At 38.3% G+C, this 27636-nt stretch overlaps 1 protein-coding gene across 1 annotated transcript in view; it reads left to right on the plus strand.

The window, feature by feature from the left end:
* Positions 1-27636, plus strand: part of CNTN5 (contactin 5) — a 657624-nt gene that overhangs the window by 411109 nt on the left and 218879 nt on the right. Inside the window, exon 12 of the mRNA XM_054692969.1 lies at positions 15072-15174. Coding sequence (XP_054548944.1) covers positions 15072-15174 — 103 coding nt within the window. The remainder of the gene's footprint in view (positions 1-15071; positions 15175-27636) is intronic.

Genomic DNA, 27636 nt, shown 5'->3' on the forward strand with positions numbered 1-27636 from the left:
CTGCTTTGTTGCCCCAATTCTGGCCTGGCGTTATAGACAGAAGGAAAAACATATGAAGAACCTAGAGAAGAAAGATAAATAAAAGGAATTGGAATATGAAAAAAAAAAAACCTTTATCTTTCAAGTTTTTATCTGTATCTGTGACGAAAACATGCAGGGAGAAGTGATTTATTTTCTTTTTTCTTCTCAACCAGAAGGACCCTTCCTTCCAGGATCCACAACCACAAATGTCAGTGATGTAGATAACTTGTTATGATCTAGGTAGTATTTTGTGTTAAATAGCAACCAAATAATTATTTAACAGTTTTCTATGGGCAGATGGCTTTGGCTGCAAAGCAATGATTTATTGCCGCCCACAGGGAATATAATCCATTCATTGTTTAATGTCATCAAGAAGAGCACAGATGTGGGGGCCAGACTTCCTGAATGAAACCCTAACTCTAGTGTTAGTCTACACAAGTCTTCAACCTTTCTAAGTCAGTTTCCTCCAAGGGAAATAGGGATAACTGTTAGACCAATTCAAAGGGTTGTGAAGGTTAGAGGTGATAAATCTAATGTTCTTAAATGGGTACCTGGTAGACATGTAACAATGCTTAGTGCGTGATCTGAAATTCACACTAGACCTTTCATTGTCATTTTAAACTTTTATTTATTTCCATAATCTTAGAAACCTTTTTAAAGGGTAACCTGAAAACAAGAATGAAGTGGTTTAATACCTACAAGAATCATTCACAAATCGAATTACCAGCAATATAAAAAATATCATCACACAACTAGAAGAAATAAGACTTGACAGATATTTGCATTTTCCATGAGCTCAAATTTGATTTTATTTATACTATTTTTATTTATGCTATTTAAGCAAGGAGATATGTGGAACTGGGGTAAGGTTATGTGTAACTTAAAAAGAGAACAGATCTCCAGACTTCCAGTATTAAGAATTCAGCATTCATATAGCCAGTGTATTTGCAGTGAACACTTACTATGGCTACAGTCCAGCTTTGGACTTTCTTCTGAAACCATTTACTCACCCCCAAAGAGAACAAAGTTTATAAAGTGATCCCCCCATTGCCATTAGTGTTGCTTTTTAATATGGTTAGATTCAATATTTATTTAATGGTCAAATTCTTTTTTGTCCTTTATTTCAGCTTAATATTAGGTAAATATGTTCAACAAAGAAGGATTATAAGGAAGCATTATTTTAGTCCTTCTGTTATATATTGCCGTAGGAATTTATAGGATGGTTCCATCGTTGTGGGCTACAATGGTTACAGAAGTTATTCCTGAAGAAAATGAATTTAATCAAGTCTTATAATGGAGAACATTTCACTGGACATACAGGTTGATAACCTCATTATAATAAGTGAATAAATGAGTGTCATTTCAGAGGACAGTCTCACATACTAAACAGTTGGCCCACGGGCCTCTCCAGTGGCGTAGCGGGTTGAGCACTGGACTGCGAAGCTGCCCACAGCCTGTGCAGCTCCTGTTCAATCTCTGGCCGCAGGAGAGGGTCCCACTTGGCGCTCAGACCTCTCCTGCCGCCCGCTGCTCCCCTCAGCAGTATATTTCGTCAGTCTGCCTGTACTGTTTCCCACTCTGGCTCTGGTGAATTCTCTCACCCTCCCGCGCTTCCTATTGTAACCAGTGCTTGTATGAATAAATAAATAAATCTTAAAAAAAAAAAAAAAACAGTGGGCCTAGTATACTTGAGTAGAAACAAGCATTGTAAAGTTATTTGGGGGTAATATTTTAGATCTTTATTTCTATCCCCAAAATAAGTTTTTGGGTTTCATCAATAAGGCAATGGGAGACTCACTAATTTTTTTTAAGAGTGGCAAATAATTATGCGATTTTACAATCAAATGGAAATGAATGGGGTGAGATGAATTGAATGAAAAAACAACAGAATCAGGGCAAGTATACCAGTGATCAAAATCAAGTACAGACAGTTTGAATTAAAAGTATGTATATAGGGCCTCCCTGGTGGCGCAGGCGGTTGATGGCTGCACTGTGAAGCTGTCTGCAGCCTCTGCAGCGTGGGTTCAATCCCAGCCAGCTGGCGAGGGTCCCACATGACGCAGCAGACCTCTCCTGTCTCGCCCGCTGCTCCCCTCAGCAGTGTATTTCATCATTCTGCCTGTTCTGTTCCCTGCTCTGTCTCTGGTGAATCCTCTCACCCTCCTGCACATCTGCCCTATACCCCAGTTCTTGTATAAATAAATAAACAAATCTTAAAAAAAAAACTATCATTTAAAAAAAAGTATGTCTATAGAAAAAATAGGAAGAAACATGTATAAGAAATAATAGGAAGAATATTATGAACTTTTGGGAGTTGCTCTTGAAACAATCTCAAAATTCAGATGAGATGTAAGATAAAATATTTATCAGAGCCAACTGAAGTTAGTATATTAAGAGGAAAATTAAGTCAAATATTTAAAGGGAGAAACGTATAGACCGTGGAGACCAGGCTGACCCAAAGAGTCACGTGTAGTCAGATACAAGTTAACACAAAAATGTTCAGACACTGCACGTAGGAAGAATAAATTTCATTTCCTCATTGCCAGAAACCACAATGCAATGAGGAATATAAAGAAGTAAATATCATTAAAGTGCTACAAGATATGCACAAAAATAATAGTTTGAGTTGTGTATGATGAAAACAAAGAGTAGAGTGAAATTAACACTTCTCAAGATGAAATGTGAATATAATTTTGATATCTGAATGCTATTTTACTAAATAGACACAAATTTTGAAAGAATTATAGAGAGAAGTAAAATCATGTGATTGTAAAGTGGCAGAGTTCATTTGGGAAGTGAGTGAAAGTATTGTGTGGGTACATGGTGAGATTGTGAGGAAAGTAGTACCTGAATATAAGATTAACCAGAGGACAGTGTCCGAATTGTGAATAGCTTTGAATGTAAGGTTGGGACTTCAGACTTTATTTTAGAAAAAATAAAACATCTTACCTGTGCATGCATCTTTTTATGATGTCTAGCCTCTTATTATAACTGATTACCTATTCCTAGGGAGGTGTTAATTTCTGCAATTAGTCCTACTCTCCTATGAGCTCCATATGTTTCTTCTGTAATGATCATCCTCATCAGTAATCATTCTAGGACATTTACTGTCTGAAAGGCAATCCTTTCTTGTACCTAACCTGAGAGGAAAAGCTTTCTGTTTTTCACCATTGAGTGTGATGATAGCTGTGGATGTTTCATGTATATCTTTACTATGTTGAGGTATGTCCCTTCTATCACCATTTTTTGAGAGTTTTTCTCATGAATAGATATTGAACCTTTTCAAATGCTTTCTTTGCATCTATTTTCATATGGTCATAAGATTTAATTTTCTTTTGTTGATTTGGTGAATTGTACGTGTGGAATTTGAACCATCCTTGCATCCCTGGAATCAATCCATTTAGTCATGTGCCCATATTCATACTACTGTTCAACATATTTTGAAAGTCCTAACTAGAGCATTTAGGTGAGAGAAATATACAAAAGGAATCCAAATTTTGACAGAAATAATAAGACATCACTATTTGCAGATGACATGATAATAACCATAGAACTCCATAAAGACTTCCCTAAAAGCTATTAGAAAAAAATAAATCAGTACAATGAAGTGGCATTCTACAAAATAAATGTGCAAAATCTACAAATATTTGGTGTGTTCTTATATGGAAACAACAGTCTAGTAGAGAAAGAAATCAAGAAAACAGTACCATATTCTGTTTTCTCTGCTCTACTAATAACAAGACTTCTCCAAAGTTGTCTAAACTATATCTCAATTTCCTCTCCTATTTTTTCTTATATCTACTACTAGGAGCCTTTAACGGTTGCCACTCAGCGAAATAAGCCAGAAAGAAAAAGAAAAATACCGGATGGTCTCACTCATAGCAGGAATCTAGAGAACTTAAATAAGGGACCAGGAAAATGAATAACTATAAGAAAGTGAAAATCATAATCAACAAACAACTATGAACCAGAGACACTTTATGAGGGGAGGGGGGCAGGGGGAGGGATTGGTGTCAAAATAAAGGGGTTGCAGTTACTTGGGGAATATAAAATTAAAAAAAATTAAATTAAAAAAAGAAAACATTTGAATATTAAAACAATAAAAAGTATGCATTTCAAAAAAAATAAATAAATTTATAATAACTTGCAAACTGTAAACTATTATTCTTCCAATAATCACTTCCACAAGCACCTGTGACCCTACCCTGTTTTTCCATACAGACTCATTTTTTTCTTCTTTGTATAATTTCACATGGTGCAATAATTTGTAGAAATGTATGTTGTATTTAGCAGAACTGAGAACAAGTAAAATACTTAACCTAAAACAGATGACCTACCTACCTCATATTTGGTAATTGTAATGACTAGATAATAAAATAAGTGCTTTGAAATTTTAGTATTACAATCCTCTGCTAGTACCCTATCTCACTTGAAATGTTTGCCAGTATTTGTAACTGTCATTATTTATGGTAGATATTGTAAAGTACTTGCCTAGTACTTCTTGTACCCTTCTTAATACTACATCATTTTTTCTGTTCTTATAAGGGGATAGAAAATCACCACAAAATTAGCAGTTTGAAAAAAAAAAAAAAAAGAATGTCCACAATGCCAAAGCTAATGGACTATATAAAAGGGAATCCAAAGTAATGACCATCATAATGGAAGGAAAGGAATGGATAACAAAGATTTTATAGGGTTCAAACTGACAGAATTTGATGATTGACTGTGGAGGGGCTTTATCAGTTTACTCACCCACAAACCTTTTCATTGTCACATGACCATATTCCAATAATTTAATACAAAGTATAGATTTTTATAATTCCAGATGAGATAATTACCTGATTATAATTGTGATTAAGTTTACAAAAAAAAAGAAAAAGTACAGTAAACTATATATATACATGTGTGTGTATATAGAAGGACTATGTGCGTACAAACACATATATATTTTAGAGAGATTAATAGATTAACCTGTTTGGCAGGGAAGGGTGAGAGCAGAGAGGGGTAGGAGATTAGCAGCAGGAAAGACTTATCTGCAAAGGTAATATTTGAGGTAGAACTTAGTTGTTTACAAAATTGGACATGACTGAATGAATTCTGCTTTGCAGACAAGAAGAACTTTTCCTGGGGAACAACATAGAGTAATGGGGGAAATTGGTTTCATAATTAATGAAGTCCTATGTTTGAACCACTTACCTACCTGTCAGGTGATAGCTCAGTGATGTTGGGTAAATTTTAAGCTCTCTGATACCCCGTCCTCTTATTTAAAATAGGGGTATCTACCTTGTTCTATTTAAATGAGTTTAGTCGCACACACCTGACACAGCACCTAGCTTAAAACAGGTGTTCAGCTTGTGTTTACTCTCTCGCTCTCACATGTAGAGTCTTTAACGAGCAGAAAGCCCTGTGGTGAGGCTGTGATAATTGAATTCCCCCTCTGGAAAAATGTATCTTTTGAACCATATCATCCATAGAACATCTGAAATCAGTAAGAGTTCATAAAATAAAATACGTGGTGAAATTGTTTACAGAGCAAATCAGGGCCTGGTAAGTTCAGTATTTTAAATGCGAGTGCTAACAGCAGGAAAGCTGGCGTTCTCAGTAACAAGACTGCAGTGAGAAAACAATCTGTGCCGATTAAAGTGCAAAAATAAACTTTTAACAATACTTTAAAACAACTCATTTGTCACGTTTTCTCCCAGAGTTATGCAATCAGACATCTGATCAACTGAGCTGGCAGAACTTATTCCCGCAGGATATTTTAAGTCCCTTGACTTATTGGCGATTATTGTGTGAATAGACAGACAGCTTTGGGTAAGCAACTTTTCTGGAAAGAGCTGTTTCTCTGGTGAATGTTAAAAATTTAGAAATTAAAGGCAAGGCGGATGACTGTTGTAGGTAGTTGCAAGGAACAAAAGCTCACTCGAGTAAGCGGATAAGAGATTAATATTTTCAGGGCATACATGGTGTGATAAAAGAAAGGCGACATCAGAGAAATCCCAGAGTAAGGTCTGTAATTTGGCGTGACTTCATAGGGATGATACCGGAAGGTCAATGATTCCAAATAGTTCTAAGAATCTTAGCCGCGGGAGTGTATGACTTTTCCCTTTACTTCCTCCCCAGCGATGCGAGTCAGTTGTTACCCACAGCTTCTTACTCTCCACTTGGCTGAGTTTTACCCCCTCTGCCTTCCAGATGGTGTATTTGTGGAAATTGCTTCATCATAACTCACGGGTACCTGCCCCTCCTTTATCTTATGTATAGCTCATTGTATCTCTCCAAGTGATAATAAAGCATTTAAATAAGTGTTGGGGAACCTGATGGCCCAACTAGGGCTACTTAGAGAGATGGGAACGAAGAAAGCAAAGTGGAGAGGGGAACCAGTAGACTGTGGGGAAAGATTCCTGAGGCTTTGGGGGTGGGCTTTGGGTGGTAACATGTGTTTGTGGGGCTGTGAGCCTAAACCCTGAACCATTGTAAACCAATGTTATCTCAATAAACATAATTTTTTAAAAATGCTAGATTGGTCAAACAAAAACTTGTACTTAAATAACTTGCACTGTCAACTCCAAAACATAAATACATGCATCAATAAATGCCTGATTAAGCATTGATATGTTATTCAGAACATATTATTTTACATCTTATATTCAGAACGTATGTTTTTATTCAGTTTTCATGCTGAGTCTATGTGCTTGTTCACCCAGTACCCCTCGGCCCAGTCAAACTAGCTTACAAGAGTCACCCTGGGTTGTATCCATGAGGTCTCCAGTTAATTCTACGGCCGATCTGTCGTTCTGCTCACATGAATCTCAGGGTCATCTCAGAAAAGGTAAAGTTTCAAAATTATTGCAAGTGCCAAAAATGTCTTTTCCTTTCCATGTTGGAAAGGCACACACGGAAACTCACAGGCACGTGCCCTTCACAGAGTCAAAGAGAACGTAAGTTAAAAACTCACCCATGAGAAGGGAGTAGCATCAAAACAGGGCTGGGAAGAGCACAAGGGACTATAGTGATGGGACGCGGGTGAACTGGTGGTGGGAATTTCATGGGGACTATAACTGAGAGGAGAAAGCATACATTGTACAAAAAGATGGAAAATTATGTAAAATATATTAAAAATATATTATGTAAAATATATTTAAAAATAAAATAATAAGTTCACCCATAAGAATTTTATGAATTGACGCCTTTGATTGTGGTAACCGTAACCGTGTTTTAGAACAGTGTATGATTTAGGGGACGAGGATCACACCTCTGCAGATGTACCTCAGCAGACCCAGCCACCTCCAAAGCACCCACAGCCCCCCACACAGACACTGGCCCCTCACAGCCTCTCCCCACAGTCTCACTTCAGCTGTCAGATTTCTACGATTTGTTTTCGTTTAGTTGGTCTGTTTCTCTGTTTCGTTTCTTTGTATTCCACATACACGTGAAAAAAAAATGAACTTACAATAAATCATGTATTTTTTATTATGTGTATCTACTTACAAAGAAGTTTCTATAATTTTATTTGCAAATAGAAATTTATGAAAATAGCAATCATATTTACTTTTCTAAAAAAGGAAAAATTTTCCAAATACTTCTCATCCAAAGTGACTAGCCAACCCTTCATTATACATTTTTTCAAATTTGCTTTTTCTGGCCTACTTAATGCTAGAGGGCTGTTGTGCTTGTTTGGAAGAAACACATAAATTTTTTAACTGTACTTTCTGTAAGTTATTTTTCTAAGCCGTTGATGTGCATGGATGGCATGGATGGTGGAAAGAGATGGGTCCCTTTCTTTAAATCATAGTGGCAAGAACAAGAGAAGAAAATAAAAATTCAGTAATCAAAGGAAAGTAATTACATTGTGAAACAACCCCTTGATCTATTTATTCTTGATACTTAGGGACAAGGGAACAACTATTGGTTTCTCAGATTTTCAAGATATATATAATAGTGATGAAAAACAACTCCTAATAATAAAGCTCTCTAGTGCTTCTCAACCTCCCAGGATAAATATTACTCATAGTGGCACATTTATTTGAAGATAACATAAGTCATTTGTTTCCTCTTGTCAGCATATTCTCTAATCCCTTTATTTATATAACGATGACTCATATCAAGAAAGTATGATTCAGGATAATATACACTTTTTCAGGTGAGAAAGTAGTATATTGTCTCTTTACCCAGGCTCCTGAAGTTGGCACTTAACAGTGGCTCATACGGGCATTGAAAAGGAAGAACTTAGACACATTTCTAAGTGTGTAAAATTTCCAGAGATCATAAATCCTCATTTATTCCGATATAGTAAGCAAACAGCGCTTTGCTGTAGTGATGCACAATATAGATTCCCTAACAGACCTTGAAATTTCTGAACCCACAATCAATGGCATCAACATTCTCATGATACAAGAGAAAACTGGGGTCCCGGAGGTTCTGTGGTTGCCTCCGTGTTTCAGCAAAGCGAGGGCTGGGGTTGGGATGTGCGTCCCTTCTCTCTGAGTCACAGGTGGGTACTTAGCGTGTCCTGGAAGGACGAGGACACACGTTTCACACAGTCCAGTGCCTCTGGTGTGCCAGGCACCACTCAGTCATCCCGTCTCTCCTGCTCTCCTTTTTAACATTAGCATAATGATCATTATCATCTGTTGTTTGGGCTTTCATTTCCTCGTGGGGGGTTTTCTTAGCAAAATAACTACATATTTACGCTTTCTTTAAAAATAGTAACAACATAATTAAAAGTGGACCATCTTCTGCCCATTTTTTGACTGGGTTGTTTACTTTGGTTTTTTTTGTTGTTGTTATTGAGTCTCGTCAGCTCTTTGTAGATTTTTCTGAGAAGCCCTTTATCATTAGTGTTGTATGCAAAAGTTTTCTCCCAGGCGGTGGGGTGTCTCTTTGTTTTGGTTACTGTCTCTTTTGCTGCACAGAAGCGCTTTAATTTGATGTAGTCCCAGCTGTTTATCTTTGCTGTCACTATCACCGCTTTGGGTGATGTGTCTGTAAAGATGTTACTGAGTGTATGTCATGTACTGTTTCGACATAGCAGGAATTTAGAAAACCTAAATAAGGGACCAGGAAAAAGACTAATTATAATAAAGTAAAAATCAAAATCAACCAGCAACTATAAACCAGAGACACACTATAGGGCGGGAGGAGGGAATAGGATCAAAACAAGGGGGGGTGGGAATTGTACAGGGGCTATAACCAAGATGAAAATGCATACATTGTGCAACAATGAAAAATGATGTAAAATATATAGAATAAAATTAAAATAAAAATTAAATAGAAATAGAAACTGTAAAACAAAAAAAAATTAAAAAATAAAAAAGTGGACCATCTATGGATATTCAAGTGCTATAAAATAAAAATAATATTGCAAACAGACATCACATATATTTTTGGTGGAAATGAAATCATCAAGACATGTCACTAGGAAATTTTAATGCATCTTAAAATTTGCAGCTCAGGTAGCATGCTAACTGTAGTTCAGTTCTTAGGGCCTTTGTTTTGATATTTATCCCAGGTGCACCTTCATTACTCATATTGTGTGTTCGGTTTGCCATGTAGTGACTCACCACAATGGGTCTGTGTAATGTTATCTCCAGTTTCTCTAAATAAAATCAGATGCCTATCAGCTGTTGAAATTGTATCTCCAAACGAGCACTCCTACGAAGCTATCAAGCCACTGTTGAAGGTATCTTAATATATAAGTAATGAAATATAATATCCCTAGATATTATTTATCCTCTCACCCATACTTAGATTTGAAGTTTCTCTCTTAGTATTCCTTTACAGTCAGTAGAGTAAAATTAAATTCCTGATAAAATTCCAGAGAGAAGATCATGTCCATGTTTTTGAACACTCTACTTCCCACCCGAGAGGTGCTTAACTTCCACATTTACATCTTCCAATCCAGTCCCCTCTCACAATCCACTGGAAGCAGTTCCCCCATTTCCTAATCAAAGAATCCTTTCTTTTCCTCAACTCCCATAGTGCTTTATCTGTATTTTTATATTTTCACTATCCTCTTTTTTTAAGCTCTATATATCCATAGATTAAAATATATAATGTTTTATATCCTCTTTTAGAATTTACAATGCCTACTAAAATGACAATCTTTAAAATTAGGGCAAATCTTATTTAGTGATCTGTGATGGCCCCTATATCACTACTACTGTGTCTTGTCGTTTGCCTTGTACCTTCAATATGCTTGACTTGAAATTCATATGAGTTTTGAGAGCGAAGCTGACACTGGGTCACCACTGGTAAGCTTGAACCCAGTGATCGATCAGTTAGAACTCTTATGATTGCACTGAGAAGCCTCTACTTGAACTATTTACAAGGTAGGGTATTTCTTTTATTGAACTGAAGTAGCTTTCAGCTATTCAAGATGAAGCAAGAAGCTAAATCCCAGGTAACACTGACATGTTACCAGCCCTGTCTCTCTCTCTTCTCCACCTATATTGACTTGATTCTAGAAGCTCGCAAAACTCTCTTCAGGGGCAGCTCACCTCTTTACACATAATGGAGACTCCAGCAGCTCCAGGATTGGCAGGATCTTTTTGCTACCATGGATGAGCTAAGACTTAGACTCCCTCATACCTTCTTCAGAAATCCCAAACTCAACTCAAACATTGTATCCAAGACAGTCAGGAAATCTAACTGGCCAACCTTGGGCCAAGTTAGTGACTACAGCCAGGAAAACAGAACTGTGGGGAAATAGTGACCCCTACTCAACTCACGTGGTCAGAGCTGCTGTTATAATTGGAAAAAAAAAAAAAAAAAACCCCAGATAGTGAATGAAACTTGTCAAAGATGTTAAAAGTAAAAATGTAAATGCCCATTATTTGGATGTAAGAAAATGATCAATCAAGAATCTTTTTAACTTATTAGCTAATACAAAATGTTAAGGTTTATTGGACATGAATTTTTAACCTTATAAATGAGTATTATTACTATGAGTATTATAACAGAAATGTTATTTGAAATATTCAGTGGCTGCCATCACATGAACATTGACCAGTCAGAACTGATGGCCAGGTAATCAGAAAATAATCCCAGCCCTAGCGTAAGCATCAGCACGTACAAGTGGAATATCATTTGCCCAAGTGCTAGGACGAGTCACCAGTGAGTGCAATATGATTACGGACCCCCAGATATTTCAGTCGACTTGGTAAAATCAAGAATCAAGACAGGTCCAACCTTCATTTTCTTTAATGTACCTAAAATTTCCTGGAGAATATTTTAAATTTTAAGCTGTTGCCCCACCTTTAAAGACTACTTATCACCAGGCATGAAGCTGAATTCAGTCAGCTGAATTCAGCTGACTAGGAAATTTTAATGCATCTTAAATCCTAAATTTTAGTAGTGTATACTGACTTTCCTGGTGCAGAGGATCTCTGTTCTCTTGGAGAAAGGCTGCTCTAAATTTCCTTCCACTTAGGGAAAAGCACCGTAGCTCTCTGTAAGTAATTGGAATAAATAAGAAAATCAACAACGATAAAGACATAGAAGGAGCATAATGCAGTGTGAGCTTCAAGGTTCCTGTTTATTAGGAATTAGGTAATTTGGGTTCATCCTCTAATGGCATGTAATTCCAAAGTAGGGCAACCAAGGAAACCAGAAGAGACAGGTGTGAGGAAAAAGAGGAAGTCCTTTGAGCAATATTTAATTCAATACTAGGGGCTGTCAAAAAAGAGCTTCCTTGATGGAGGGGATAAACCTATTATTTTGATCTTTAATTGTGTGTTTTATAAGGCAGCTTCCATTTGCTTTCATCACCAAACCCTAGCCAACAAAAAATGGCAAGCTAAGCTGCATTGACTTGAGGTATTAGAAACAGCAGCTGAAATAAGCCAAGTAACCATGGCAGACAATCAATGATTGATGCAGTACATGCAGTTCACCCGGGCTCTTATACTCTGTGATTGAAATTCCTCAGCAGAGAGATGTCAAGAAAACAGCCGTGAGTTTAAGGCCAGGAAATTTGTCCTTTTGGCCAATTTCAACCAACAGCTTTGTATATAACTTGGGGCCAATGACCTGGCCCTTTCGACTAAGTGCTATACACTGACGTGAACTGCAGCTCTAAAATAGCTATCCCACGAGATGTAAAACAAATTTTTTTTGCTGAAAGTACTCAATTGTTAGAAAGCAACACGTGTCTAAAGAAAGAGCTTTCTTGTTTGTCAGTGTTCATCACTCTCAGAGTAAATTAAAAAGAACCAGTTATTTCTTACAGTGCATTTCAAATTAGGTAATAAAGCGTGAAGCTGCCTTATCAGGACTTCCAATCTTATGTTTAAAGTCTAGTTTGGATATTAAATCTCTTGGACCCTCGGGTGAGGCTGAATGACATCTTTGGCCAAATGGGACTCATTTGAGAAGCACCAGAAGGTCTATCTGGACAAAATAACTTCCCAAATACTCCACGAGTGTCCATCCTTCTGGTTATGCTATGGATTGAAGATACAAAATAATGTTTAACCATTAATGTCAGAATGCTTTGTTGTCAGTAAGAGACATACCAAGGTTTTGAAACGTATAATTATGGGGTTGTCTTTGATAAAAAGAGACATAAAAATAAATAAATGAAAAGAACACAAAGGTGTTAGTGTAAAATCCTAAAGGGAATGCTTATTTAGGGTAAGGAAAGAAATCAAAACTTTTAAGATTTCTTTAAACAATTCACTAAAATAATTTTTGTAAAATAATTTCTAAATTCAGTCTGACTTCCGTGCCTTCTGCAATACTCCACAGAGCTCACCAACGACTGGCTCTCACCAGGAACTATGCAGGTGAGGGCCTCGGGCTTAATAGGGTTGCATTCAGTAAGTGCCATGTTCAGTTATATAGTACTAAAGCTTCAGGTAAACAGGCAAGCAAGGAACAAGAACAACACAGGATCAAGTTCACGGGCAGATGGAGAGAGAAGAAACTGACTTTGGGAACAGTTTCAAGTAAGCTGTGAAAACAGCCACCAAACAGGATGTCTGCAAGCCTGCACGAGAGGGCTCAGAGGAAAGGCATTAACAATAAATCCAGCCTCAGTGGAAGCACTAAGCTGACCTTACAGTGTCATTATAGGCCAGTTCCTGCTGTGGAGGAGAAACAGGAAACAAAGAAGACATGAGGAGAAAATAAAAGAGAGTTTGAAAGTGTGAGGGGAGAGGAAAAATATTAAAAAAGTAGAAGAAAAACTTTATTGAGAAAGAGAAAACATGAGCTCAAACATCTGTGTTTAGTGTGTAGCGGCACTGAGCACTCAGTTCTCTTGCTCTCTGTCAGGTTCTTGATGCTCAAGAGCATGATCCCTTCCAGCTCCATCCATGTTGCTGTGAATGGCATGAGTTTATCTTTTTTCATTGCTGAGTAATATTCCATTGTGTATAAGACCACATCTTCTTGGTCCAGTCATCTTTTCTTGGGCATTTGGATTGTTTCCATTGCTTACCTATTGTAAATAGTGCTGCAATAAACGTAGGAGTGCAGGTGTCCTTTTGAATTAATGCTTTTGTGCACATTACTTATTTATTATTAATTAATTAATTATTAATTAATGCATTGGGCAGATTCCTAAGAGTAGAATTGCTGGGTCATTTTTAAACATATACACAAGTTCTTCAAAGAAGCATATGTGCTAAATCATAACTGTGTCCTTCTAAAATTATTTTTGGGAGAAAATTAGCTGCAGGACTACCTAAGGTTATTAGCTGAGAAATTCACCAGACCTGACCTAGTACATTCATTGTATTTTGATGTGTAAAAGCTCTACCTAAACTGGTATCTTCAACTGCACCATGTCTTTATTACACTCAATACTTCTCAAATAAAAATCATCAGCTTTCCTGTTTTAGTTATTTTTTTTCTTCTAGTGACATCAGCTACCCCTAAAGTTGGAAATCTTAGTATCATTCTTACGAGACCCACTGCCTAATCTCTGCCACCCCCACCACCCATGCGCGCCAGACTCAGTTCACTCTCTGGTATTTTTCCATCAAGTGTCTTTTCTCTCTTATTACTACAGTAATTCCTTCCCAGGTCTTTATTACTTTTAACTTGCCTATTGAAACTTTTAACTTGCCTATTGAAATAAAGTCATCGATTTACCAGCTACTGCACACATCTCAACATGGCAGTGCCCTAGTCAAAATCCCAGTGGCTCCAGGTTACTTACAGATTCAAGTTTGAATGTCCTACTTTGATTATCAAGACCATCTTAATCTTTGGACTCCATTTGCACTTCAGAATTTTCTTTATTTCCCTTTACATGCCAGCATGCCAGAAAAACAGATATTCTCATTTCTGGTGACTTCCATCTCTTTTTCTTTGTCCCACATTTCCATTCACTTTCTTCCCTATATTTCCCACGTATCCCTGATAATTGTAATCTACCCATATGCACATAATAGTTTAAAGATTCCTCTCTCATGCACTCATCACTTCGTGTCTTGAATCACAGGTACTCTGACATATAACTCCCTTGCTATCCTTGAGTTTGCATTGTTTCTCTCTTTAAGTACAGACCAGGTGAGAGATTGAGAGCATGGTCCATAGCTGGTTTATCTACATTAAATGTTGTTTAATATTTTAATATTGAATAATAAAACATTGTTATTCCTACAATGCCTAGCAAAATACCTTGCAAATTATAGATATCCACTAACTGTATGTTAATTTAATAGGTAAGTATTTATTTCCTTGGTAAACATAAAGTTCTGATTTCTTAAGAAAATCAACACAATTATTAACTATGGAGAATGTCTATATTTATTTCCTCTGGTGCATCATCAGTGAGTGAAATACCAGTGTTAATTGACACTTTTGATAATTATTATTTTAGATAGTACTGAACATACATCCGATGCAGTTTTTAAAGAAGGACTAGAATTTTATCGTAATGATTGAGTCTAAGGGTACTTCTTATTTCAATGCATCAAAAATTTAGCAGTCATCAAATAGACATTAACAACCAAGCCGTAGTGGAGCAGTGTAACATCTTCGGTACTGGAAATAAATTGTGTCATTCATTTTATGCTTAAAGACTATTCTTTATTTCCCAGGTGTGATGGGAGAATATGAGCCGAAAATTGAGGTCCATTTTCCATTCACGCTTACAGCTGCTAAGGGAACAACTGTTAAGATGGAGTGCTTTGCACTTGGCAAGTAAGTACATATTCTTTCATAATTAGACACAATTGTTTATTAAAATGTGACATATCTTATTTTTGAATCACTTATTTTGTTAGGTTTCATTTTCCCAGAAGCTCCTTAGTGGCTATTCGTTTTTTAAAAAAAGCAAATGGGAATTGATGAAGTAGCCAATTAGAATTATCTTTCTAGTCATTTCTATGAACAATAAAGCATAAAATTAGGCTATTTTCACAGAGAGAAAACTTCTTCATATAAAAGTGGAGCTTCGTATCTCTTTATCGACTTGCTTAAAATTTCAGGATCACTCATCTATTGCATTCAGCATGATGTAAACAAAAGGACGATAAAAGGAAAAGGTGATGTATGGTCCTCATGTATAAGGTTTAGATTCTGATAAGATATAACAAAGCAATAAAAATTATAAGACAGGCCTCCCTGGTGGCGCAAGGGGTCAAGCGTCAGCACTATGAAGCAATTCACAGCCACTGCAGCAGCACAAGTTCAATCCACGACCAGGGAGCTGACCCACATGGCGCAGCAGACCTCTCCTGTCTCGCCCGCTGCTCCGCTCAGCAGTGGATTTCAGTCCATCTGCCTGTTCTGCTCCCCACTTTGTCTCTGGTGAATCCTCCCACCCCCCACACCTCTGGCCTGCACCCCAGCTCTTGTATGCATAAATAAATAAATCTTTAAAAAAATTATAAGACAACTGGTTACAGTGAACCAATTGATTATTCGAATATCTCCTGAAATAGTGACATAATAGCAACACCAGCTGTCAATAAGTACAACCTGTAATCACTCCCAAATCAGAAAGATGATTTACACCACTCTCTAATGCCTGCTATTCAGATTCAATTTCTGAGGGTTTAAATCCCCTGATATATAATCACTTGTCAATGATGTTTATAATATAAGCATTGGGCATACAGGCCAGAGTGGGATTTTGATTATATTTGATTAGTGTATTATGATTCATTTTAAATGGTGTTGTTATTTTGGCTTTTAAGGTGATAAGACTTCAGGGTCCTTTCTAGACTCTGTAATTATAATTTGCATAAATGCATCTCTATCAGTTACTAATCACTTAGCTTCAGTTGCGGTGATCTAACTCCCACAGCTTCACCACAAAATACTTGAAGATAGAACATGCTATATAAATGTGCTTATTAAAGTAGATTTAGCCTGTGGGTGAGAGAAATGTTAGTAAGTATGAAAAATTCATGGACGAGTTTCAAGACTGGTTGAAACAGCACATATGAGCAACTCCATTTAAATGTAAGTAGAAGCAGCATTATAAGAGACCAAAATCAAAATAAATTGTTGTGTAGCTCATATTTCAAGCCAAAGATGCTTCAAGTAAAAATATATTTTAAGAACTTCAAATTCAACAAGGAATTATTTGGGCAGCTACCTGAGGAGGCCTTCCAAACCAAAAGTATTAGTTATCTAGATTATCTGGATTACATAATCTCTTAAATGTTTTCTTTTTCATCATTTGCCCATGCCATGTTGTCGAGTATGCCTGAAAATGTCCCTACTAAGAAACTGAATTCTGATAAATACAAAAATAATATATATGTGTGTGTGTATATGTATATATAGCCTTGATGCCAATGATTTTAGTATATCCTACAGTTAAATAATTCTTAACTGCCAGAGTTTGCACTAACAAAGGGAAGTCGTATTGTAAAACAAATTAGAGAACTAGATTTATAGAGAAAAAAAAAATATGGGATATTTCCCCAGGCAGCCTTATTTAATAAGATAGATGTGTTTGCTTTTGGAAGGCTTGAAATATGCTTAGTAAATTGATCCTTAAAATCCCTTTCATTCTAGGTAGGATCGAATAATCAAATTACATTCTTTTAATACTCTGTTTTCTCCATTTTCTCCACTCCGTCTCTGCGACTCCTTCACCCAACCCATAATAAAAATAAGATAGAAACACATAAATAAATATAATAAAGAAAAACCACAGCCTCTCAAAAAATTTTCTGTTGCTCCTTTACTGTCCTTTCTGTGAAGTGTCACAATCATTGGGGACAAACACTTATCATGAAGCATGTGATGAAGACACCTCCCTCTGCCTCTACTAAAGATGGGCCTTCCATCCTGACGGCAGTAAAAAGATCAAAGAGCTAACATCCTCGCTGTGTCCATGCCTCTCAGCACATTACCCCATGGAGCAGACCAGCACTGAGTCCTGACACCACCACAGCGATTCCGAATGAATACGTGGTGCCTGCTCCGTTTCCAGGGCTCGCCTGAGCTGCTCCCATTCTAACAACTGGTGATTATTCCTGGGTGGGTTTTATCTAGCCAAGCACCCCAGCTCCTGCCCCTAGGCATACACCAGATGTGGCCACTCAAACTGATTTGTCCCCTCATCTCTGCACATGCCGTGTTTTAAGCCAACATTCCTCGTAGAGGGCCCTGGCCAGGTTTCGGCATGGCGCCTGCAAGCATTTTTCTGTCTTGTGACGTTTGCACTTTCTGTTCCCTCTAGTAGGCACGCTCTTCCCTACACTTCCCATGCTGCCTTGCATTTCTCCCCTGCCCTCAACATAAATGTCACCTCTAAAGCAGCCAAGTGGGGCTGCTCTATCCGGCTCACAGCCATTACCTTCTCTCTAAGCCCTGCGTGCTTTACACCGTGACCCTTTCCACAGATCTAGCTGATTTGCACGTGCGGGTTCTCACTTGTAGTTTCCCCTGTATCAGTTCGGAATTCAGCTGCACATAGGCTGCACCTCGAATGGTTCAAAAGAGTTCAGGAAAGGGAAGAGTTCAGTGTCGCTCTGTGAGGATGAAACGAACCACAGAAAGAAATGGAGGTGCTTGTAGCCTAGTGAGGGTGGGAAGTCACTCCCTCCCTGAAGCCTGGGGGTCAGGAGAAGGAAGTCGTGGCAGCAGCACCAGGGCGCCCGGAGAGACGTGGGCAGCCGGCAGCACACAGGAGCTGCGGTCCTGCTGGGGCAGAGTGGAGCTGGCGGCACAGCCGAGGACAGGGCCAGGCATCCGTGTCCTGCGTCCACTTGCTTTTGCCCTTGGACCTCCGGTGGTTTCCACTGCTGAGGGCAACTAGAAGCCAGAAGGGGGTTTGCAAGTCTAGAGGATGCAGTTGACAGTCGGTGAAGCGAAGCAGAGAATCTGGGGGGCAGGGGAGGGTAGGTGGTGCTGGGACGGGAGTGAGGAACAGGCAAGGGAGGCCCGTGGAAGAGCCAGGAGTCCCCGTGGCTGTTTGAAGCCCCAGGAAGGCAGCATCAGGACCGCACTCTGCAAATGCACAATCCCAGTGCCTGCCGCGCACACCGCCCTCAGGAAATGATTGTTGACAAAACGAATGACTCAGAATATTCGTGTCTGCTCAATCCAAGCAGCATTGTATAATTAACAAGTAATGAACAATAGCTTATTTGTGCCTAAAACCTCTTTTTTTCCCAAGATTTATTTATTTATGCATACAAGAGCTGGAGTACAGGCCAGAGGTGTGGGGGTGAGAGGACTCACCAGAGACAGAGTGGGGAGCAGAACAGGTGGATCTACTGAAATCCACTGCTGAGGGGAGCAGCGGGGAGTCAGGAGAGGTCTGCTGCGCCATGTGGGTAGATCCCTGACCGGCCCAGGGATCGAACTTGTGCTGCAGAGGCTGCAGACATCTTCATTGCATCTTAACCCCTGCGCCACCAGGGAGGCCTATGCCTAAAACCTCCGAACTCGTAATTCCTGTTCTTCCGAACAAATCCACCAATGTCCAGTCCATACCTCTGTCTCTTGCTGTTACCATTTTCTCTTTATGTCCAATTTTACAATTTGTATAGTTGCCCCCACCTTTTCTTGACTATTCCTTTTTTAAAATTTTATTTATTTATATTTTTTTGGCATAGAAGAACTGGGTTACAGGCCAGAGGTGTGGGGGGTGAGAGCCAAGCGTGGTCATCACAGCAGCGCCCCCAGGCCAGGTCCTCGCACAAGTGTCTTCTGGAGACATTTACTGCTTTTTTTTTTTTTGTTCCAACTTTAAAAACTGACAGTAAAGAACAATAATGGCCAATTTTCTTCCCCCTGAATTTTCTCTCACCCGTGGCATGATCTCGTGAACCTTTGATAAGCCAAAATGAGAAAGGCCTTTGATTGTTAAAGACTCATTCTTTCAAAACACACCAGACTATGGCTCCACTGCTCACAAACTCTGTTTTTACTCCTCTTTAAAAGCACATTCTCTCTATAGGACTGTCAGAGAGGTGCTCAGTTTCTTAGAGGAAGTAATTGAATGCGGTTTTGGTTGCACAGATAGATCAAAGACACCTAAGTTGGCACTTTTTCTATAGTCTTAAAGGAAATTGGCAGAAGATAAATAATTTTAGGGTATCGAATTTTACTATCTCGTGATAGTATCCAAGCTCACCCACCTGCCCAATTTGAAGTTAAGTGAAAATCCAATAGGGAAGCTATACGCTGCAAGCTTCCTTGTAAAGAGACCTCTGCCTAGATCTGAATTTAGCAAAAATCAGGTGGTCTCTTCCAGGCTGCCGCAGGCCTGGGACACGGGAGGGGACTGTTTGTACATTGGAAGTCTCCGTGCCCACGGCGTTGGCAAGACTGGGCACAGAGCTGACACATGAAGCAACCTGACGTGCTGCCGGGTGTTGGTCAATTCTCCAAAAGTATCATTTCCCAGAAAAATGAGAGATGCTTGAAGAGGACCCACAGGGGAAACAAGGTGTACGAAGGCTTCAGAAATACAGTCAAGTGCAAAAAGTACGATGGGAATGAATTACTTTGGGAGGAAAATGCTGTTCTAGACATACGGAAGGCGATTGTCGAGAGATTGCTCTCAAGCTGTTCTCCAGTTTCAGCACGATGGAGGAGTGAGATTCCAGCAGAATGGGATTAAACTAGCAGAATTAGATTGGGTGTAATATAGAAGTTCTCGATGAAAAAAGTTGTTACAAGGAAAATGGGTCATCAGCAGGAGCAGGAGCAGCTCTTCCCCGCGCGCTGGAAGGATGTAATAATCCCATTTATCTTCTGATAATTTAGACGTAATGTTTCCTGAAAGGAGAAAAATGGTCTGGGTCAGGGTTGGAAATGAAAATTTTAAACATTCTTATTTGGCTGGCTCCTCATCCACCCACTCGGACTGAATATTAAAAGTGGGAGACTAAAGGCAGGCTGACTTAATTAGCTGCCTCTTGGCAACTCCATTATTATGTAACATCTTTCTCCAAGCGGAGGGTGGCCTGTGCAGGACGTGGACGTGAAGAGCGTCGCCTGTTCTTGCTCAGCGTTTCCCCGGGAGACCTTGCTCAGGGAAGAAGGGGCGTCTGGTGTTTCCCCGCTCTGCTTTTAGACACTGAACACAATACCCTTGATGGGAAATGAGGGCCCAGAGGTGAAAGGACAGTGCAAGGAAGGAATCCCCTAGGGCCCTAATAAAGATCTTGCTCCATTGGTTCTCCTAGTGTACGTCATTGGAAACAGGTGATGTTTTCAGTTGTTTGTGCTCAGTTTTTAAGTCTAGTTGGTATAATTTGTTAACTAAGCAAAGCAGAGGAAAGCGAAATCTTGAATGTGTTGAACTAGTAACTGCAGGAAGCAGCTACCATCTCTAGGCCCGGGATGGGGGGAGATGAGCTGAAATTATTAAAAAATTGGAAGCTCAGAGGAATCCCTTAAGGTTCTGGACCTCTGAAGAGACACCAGACAGGAGGCTCTGCAGGGCTTCTGAGGCGGGCCACAATGGAGCTGTCCTACTGTGTGCAAGAAACTTTCATGGTTGCTTCAGGAGAAAGCCTTGCTGAGGAGCCGTTCACGGAACAGAAATCTCAAGCGTAACGTGAACAACTGTGCCTTCACCCTTCCGACGCTGAGTAAGGGTGGAGCTGAGAGATGGGAATGTAAAACTAGCACAGGCTTCACTTTACATTTTCACACTCATGTCTTCATCAGACACACCCCTCCCTGTACTTCGTCCACGCGTGTTCTGTTCCTGTGGTTCTATAACCTGAAGACCTCAGTCTGAAATATCTAGCCCTTGCAGTCCTAGCCTGTTTTTAAGGCCGCAATCAAAGGGCACATCTCCATAAAATCCTTCTGGCTTGCCTTGAGATTGTCTCTGCCCTTGGGAACTATATGCTCACCCATATTTCTCTTAGGCCTACCCTAGTGAGCCAGCTAGCTGTCCCTACTCACCTTCCCTCACCCTCCCTACCCTACTAAAGTTTTTGATCCGGAGGGTAGTCTTATATGCAGCAAGGTAGTCAATCTACATGGCGTGTTGAATCAGTCTCCTGCACTGAATTCAGGTATCAGTAATGTGGCCAATCCTTTGTCTTGCTTTGGTCAGACAGAAATCTACAGATGCCTTTCACGTGCCTTGGCCCTGAAAATTTTGACCACATTATATAAGCTACAGTTTTCTGGCAGTTTTCATTTCACCATATAACCTTTTGCAGACCCCAGAAAGATCACCAGATATGTCACATAGCCACCAACAACAAAGAAGTAAAATTTAGTCACTGAGGCTAAATGACCCCGTGCACAAGGGCAAACTTGGGGTCATTCTGTAATAAAAAAAGCCATATACTATAAAGCAACATCGGTTTATCTACTATGACAATCCCGCGAGCTAGTAGTGGCGCAGGCAGATTTTTTTCCTTCACTTTACATGTCCCTTATCTTGCTTCTGCAGCCATTAATACACAATCAGATCAGCTGTGTTCAAAAGGCCCTGAACCAGTTACTGTAATAATTATGTGAATGACCTTTCCAGATTCATCTGAAACCTGGTGCTGAGGTGGGAGGGAAGAACACATTCAATTTCCTGCCCTTTTTTGTTCCTGCTTATCTCTCTTTCTGATAGCATTTACAAATCATCCTTTGTTACACTCCATCAAATGCCTATTAGGGTACCAGAACATTAAGTCATTTTTTTTTCCTCTTTTTATATGTTTATTGCAAATAAGAAAGTGCCAGTTATCAATTCATAAAGTCATTTTTGCTGTAGTTTATGTTTTCTTTTCCCCAGTCCGTAGCCAAACTGTCTCAGATGGCTGCTCTTATATCCCATTGTAACTGTGAGAATGACAAATATTCCTCTGAGACTTCCCAGAGTCTGCAACTGCAAATGTTCCTGAAAGAACCTGCTCTTTAGTTACAGATTGATGATTTATTAATACTGTTTATTTGGAACTGCCAGTCACTGAGGGCTGTAGGAATTAAAAATAAATTGGACTTGTGTGGTGTTTGTCTATCAAACCAAAAATCGAATTACTTAATCGTTAGATTGACAGAAGATCTGGGCATAGGAGTCAGTCAGTGGGTTGAGGAATCAATAAGTGTGCAGCTCTCACCGGAAAGTGGTACATTATGGAGTCAAGAAAATTACCCTTGTGAGATATTAGTTGCTTTAATATTGTGGAGATCAAGGATGCATCTTCATTTCAGCTGGCACCCATGGGAGAGAGACACCAAGAGAATTTTAAATAAAGGTCACATAGCCTGATGCTAATTTATAGATGAGAAATGAACACTGTGCAGGAAAGAGCTAGACCCAGACTTGGGGCCTGCTGGCCAGGCTGCTCCATCAGTGCTTGTCCTTCTGGTGCTCTTTGTATTTTCGATGTTCTGCTATATGCCCATGATAGAGGGAGCATCTTATTTACTTTGGCACTTGAAAGCATTGTCCGTTTCTAGGGAAACAGGACTAATTTATTATTCACTTGGAGTCACTTAACTCTACCTACATTTCCAACTTTTCCAGGACTGTTTTAGGATTTCTTAATCTACGTCGCTGGAAAAATGACACACTTTCACAGGCCTCACAGTTAGCAGCTATAGAGGCAGAACCAAGTCCCCTGATTTCAAAAATTACCACACTACTTTTCTTTCGCTAATAATAATTTCTGCTCTTGAAATTTTTTTTTTTTTCTGAATGCCCTGAAGTATTTTGATGATGGAGAATTAGGTATATTATACAGAAAAGAAAGCACCAAGGGCATAAAGCGAGAGAGAATCCCAAACTTGCTGATATTTTTGCTAGGATTCGTTTAAACTCATCCAATAGCTTCATTCTGAGTCAATCTCCCTGGAGTTTTCACAGACTAACTGGATGTCGATTGTGGGATCAGGAACTGGTTGTAAAAAATCAGTATTTCTAACACCATCCTATCCCACACCACGTAAAAATGCAGCAGATACATAATCTTAATATCCAAGTGAGACTTCAGGAGAGCAAAAGAAAACATTTTAGCCAAAGTGTTGCCAACAATCTCAGACTACTTCCTCCTTGTACTTGATGATTTCTATGTCTGATTTACATTCTAGCCAATCTCATGTTATTTCTCAATGGGTTAAAACCCAGAGTGAATTTAGGTACATCCTTTATCCTTCTGACTTTAGTTGCTTTCTTTTGAACTACCTCAGTATTGGATTTCTATAAGTTGTATGTAATTAATCACCCTCAAGCCTGCTTGGATGTTCTACTAGGAACTTAGATATTATACCCAATGGGAATCTCTTCTAACAGTGATTTGATAGCCATGTTACTGCTTTCAAAGTTTGTATATGTGACAGTAAATATGCCGGGGCCGTCTTTATCTTAAGTCTCATTCTGGCTGATATATTTGATGACAACACTAGTTTTTTTTTTTGATATATTTTTATTTTATTTAAATTTTAATTTAGTTATTTTCTTACATCATTGATTTTGTACAATACTTTATTTTCTCCTTTAGATGTAGTCCTCATAGTTCTCCCACCACCATAGCACCCATGATCCATCTTAATTTCAAAGCTATCACAGAGAAGAAACTCTTGAAAGGGGCATGTATCCTACTGATTCAGTCTACTGTGAATTAAGCCACTTATGTCATTCTTACCATACATCTGGTTATTTATATATATATATATATATATATATATATATGTATACACCTTGCCAGAAGATTGAAATCATCTCTGTTAGTGTTAAGGAAAAATTGAGTCTATTTTTATCATTATTATTAGTCTCTACTTTTCTAATATACTTCATCAATAATAAAAATAATTTATATCAACTTTCATAATGCAAAAGTTTTTGGCATATTTAACATCATGATTAGATATAATAGTTTCCAAAAACATAGTGTTTTTTATGAATTACATGTTTAAGTTGGCAATTTCCTTTAGGTTTTTAGCAGGCAGGTGCTTTAGCCTCTAGTCACATATTTAGAAACCCTCTCCTAGGCTCTGCTGTAAGAAGCATTGCCTTTGATTCACTGGTGACTTGGTGGTGGGAATTTACAGGGAAATCAAACGTTGTACAAAAATGAACAATGATTTAATATATATATATATATACATACATATATATATATATATTTAAGACACATCACTTCTAAATAGCTAATGCCATCCATCAATACTAGCGTAAGTCTGATTCTTCTCAATTCAGAATTTATCCTGGAATACAGACAATGCATTTTATATATGTCTTTAGTCTTTTTTGCCAAATATTTGCTATAGCAACAGACTTTCCCTTACATCTCTGAGGCCTGCAACACACAGCACACAGATGACTACCTGTAAAGTTTACTTCTTCATTCTCATGTTCTCAGGAAATGACTAACAAGAGATGTAGTTTTCATCTTTGTTTTCAGAATCTCTCTCTCAGGGCATCATAAAACTTAAAAAGTGCCCTATGAGATGGAGGGAAGGGAGGGCAAAATCACAGGGAAACGCTGCTAATTGAATTATATTTTTCAAAAGTATCTGCATGACTCTGTCGTACCAGTAATATTAACTACCTATTACTAATTCCTGCAGTAGTATTTATGGTAAAAACCGTAAAAGTTAAAACGTTGTAACTTCATATTCTTCTCTTGTATGTTGTGGATTTTAATGTACCTTTCAATTGTGCAACCAAATGAAATGCCTCTGCATATGCAATGGCAATCAAAATGGCCTTAAATTTTCTTATAACCCATACATTGTTCCCTTTGATAAATCATTTCATGATTTCTCTCTAAGTATTTTTTCAGCATTGCATATGACAGTGAAATAGAGGGCTTCATTCTTTCTTGACTTGGTAGCTTTACATCCATTGTCCCCACCTGTCTGCTTGTCTTCGATGGTAGAATCCCATGCATACACAACGCCACTGCAGTCAGACTTGATGTGTCACCCATACAAGTTAAAGTGATGTATGTTCCTCTACGTGTGAATAAGTGGCTAAATTCACAGAAAGAAAACTGGATGGAAAATGCTAAGACATAGACTAAACATCTGCCATCCTATTTTTTTCTTTATTATTTTTATTTACAACATAATAAAGCAACACCTACCTTCTGTTCCTGTCACTGTTTTTGCTGATAGCTATATGGTGTAGAATAATTTTCGTGTCAAATCTTTATAATAATGTTTTTTTTTTTTTTTGGCCTGTAGGATAATTTTACCTGATAGGAAATAGATACAAAAATGATACTCAATAGGAACCTGTGTTTTGTTGTAGAAATGGCAAATGGTAGGCACTTTGGTCCTTTTCTATTCTGTTTTTTCTTTTGGGAGCAAATCAGTCAGGGTACAACTTTTAGAATGTCTTATTTTCTCTAAGGAAGGTACATTATGAAATCAGGTCACTTGTTTTATACATCTCTACAGAGAAATGTAGCCATCTCAACATTTCTGAAAGAAGAGCACACGCCAGTCCTTCGTCCGCTGACACATAGGGGAAGACCATCTTCCTGTCTCCACCTTCATGTGATCCAGTACACTGAGGTGCATTCTATAAGAGAAAGCTTAGATAAAATATATCCCAGTGCACACATTTTTTGTTTATTTCACATCTGTGAAATCAAGTGTTATGTTATCATTGATCATGTGTCATAGCTTAATTGGTAATGATTTGTTCCTTAGCGATCCTTAAGATGATGGTGTGATAATAGTAGGTCTTACAATAAGAGTTATATATTATGAATTCGAGTAATTAAAGCTAAAGTGGAATATGGTTATTAACCCCCTGTCAGACATTTGATGTGCCAATGTTTTCTCCCACTCAGTAGGATGTAATTGCGTTTTGACGACGGGTCCTTTTTCTGTGCAGAAGATTTTTAATGTGATGTAGTCCCATATTTTTATTTTTGTTTGTGTTTCACTTGCCACTGGAGTCGAGTCACCAGACATATCTAAGGCCAGTGTCGTGGAGTCAATTGCCTGTGTTTTCTGTGTTGTGGTCTCAAGTTTTACATCTAAGTTTTTAATCAACTTTTAATTAATTTTGTGTATGGGTTGAGATAATGGTCCAGATTCGTTCTATTGTTTGTAATTGAACAGTTTTCCCAACACAATTTGTTTCAGATACGTTCTTTTCTTCACTGTATGCTCTTGACTCTTTTATCCTAAGCTCATTGTCTGTAAGTGTGGGTTTATGTCTGCACTCTCAATTGTGTTGCATTGATATATGTCTCTTTTTTATTCTAATGACACCTGTTTTCTTTATTTTATTTATTTTTTACATCATTGTTTATTTTTAAACAATATCTGCTCCCCCCAGGCGTAGTCCCCATAGAACTTCCTTCCCCATTGCACTCATGTGCCATCACTACAGTAGGTTTGAAGTACAGTGACATCGGGGGATGTGATACCTCCATTCTTTTTTGTCAGGATTGCTTTGGCTATTTAGGGCCTTTTGTATGTCTGTAAAAATTTTAGTAATGTTTGTTTCATTTCCTTGAAGAATGCCGTTGGAATTCTGACAGGGATAATATTGAATCTGTATTTTGCTTTGCATAAGCTGCACATTTTAATAACATTAATTCTTCCAATCCATGAGCAGGGACTATCTTTCCATTTCTTTGTGCCTTTGTTCTTTTTTTCTAAAACAATGTCTTAGTAGTCATTGCACATGTATTTCACCTCCTTTGTGAGCTTTATTTCCAAAGGCTTAAAGTTTTGATGCAATAATAAATGGATCATTTTCTTGATTTAATTCTCTTCTAGTTTTTTGTTCATCTTTAGAAATACCACAGAGTTTTGTATAGTGATTTTGTAGTCTGAGACTTTACTGTACTGATTTATTGTTTCTAATCATGTTTGAGTGGAGTCTTTATTTATATGTGCCATCCTGTAGAAATACTTCTTTTCCAGTTTAGATTACTTCTCTTTCTTTTTCTTTCCTAATTGCTCTGATTAGAATTTCTAATACTTCATTGAATAGTAGTGGTGAGGTTGGACACCAATTGTCTCTTTCCTGATCCTAGAGGAAGACCTTTCAGTTTTTCACCATTGAGTATGATGAAACAAGAGCCAAGAAAGGCATACTTCCCAAACACAATCTTTACAAATTAAGGTCTAGATTGGAATTAAAGAGTCTTTGGTTAATTTTCCAAGCTAGTCTAGATTCCCTGTGTCAGTATCATTTACCAATTATGCTTGTCATGCATAGTATACAGATACAAGCTTTAAATAAAACGCTGCTGTCTGCCAACATCA

The sequence above is a fragment of the Talpa occidentalis genome, unplaced genomic scaffold (genome assembly GCF_014898055.3).
Source record: "Talpa occidentalis isolate TD23 unplaced genomic scaffold, MPIMG_talOcc4v2.1 talOcc4.12, whole genome shotgun sequence".
NCBI classification, from domain to species: Eukaryota; Metazoa; Chordata; class Mammalia; order Eulipotyphla; family Talpidae; genus Talpa; species Talpa occidentalis.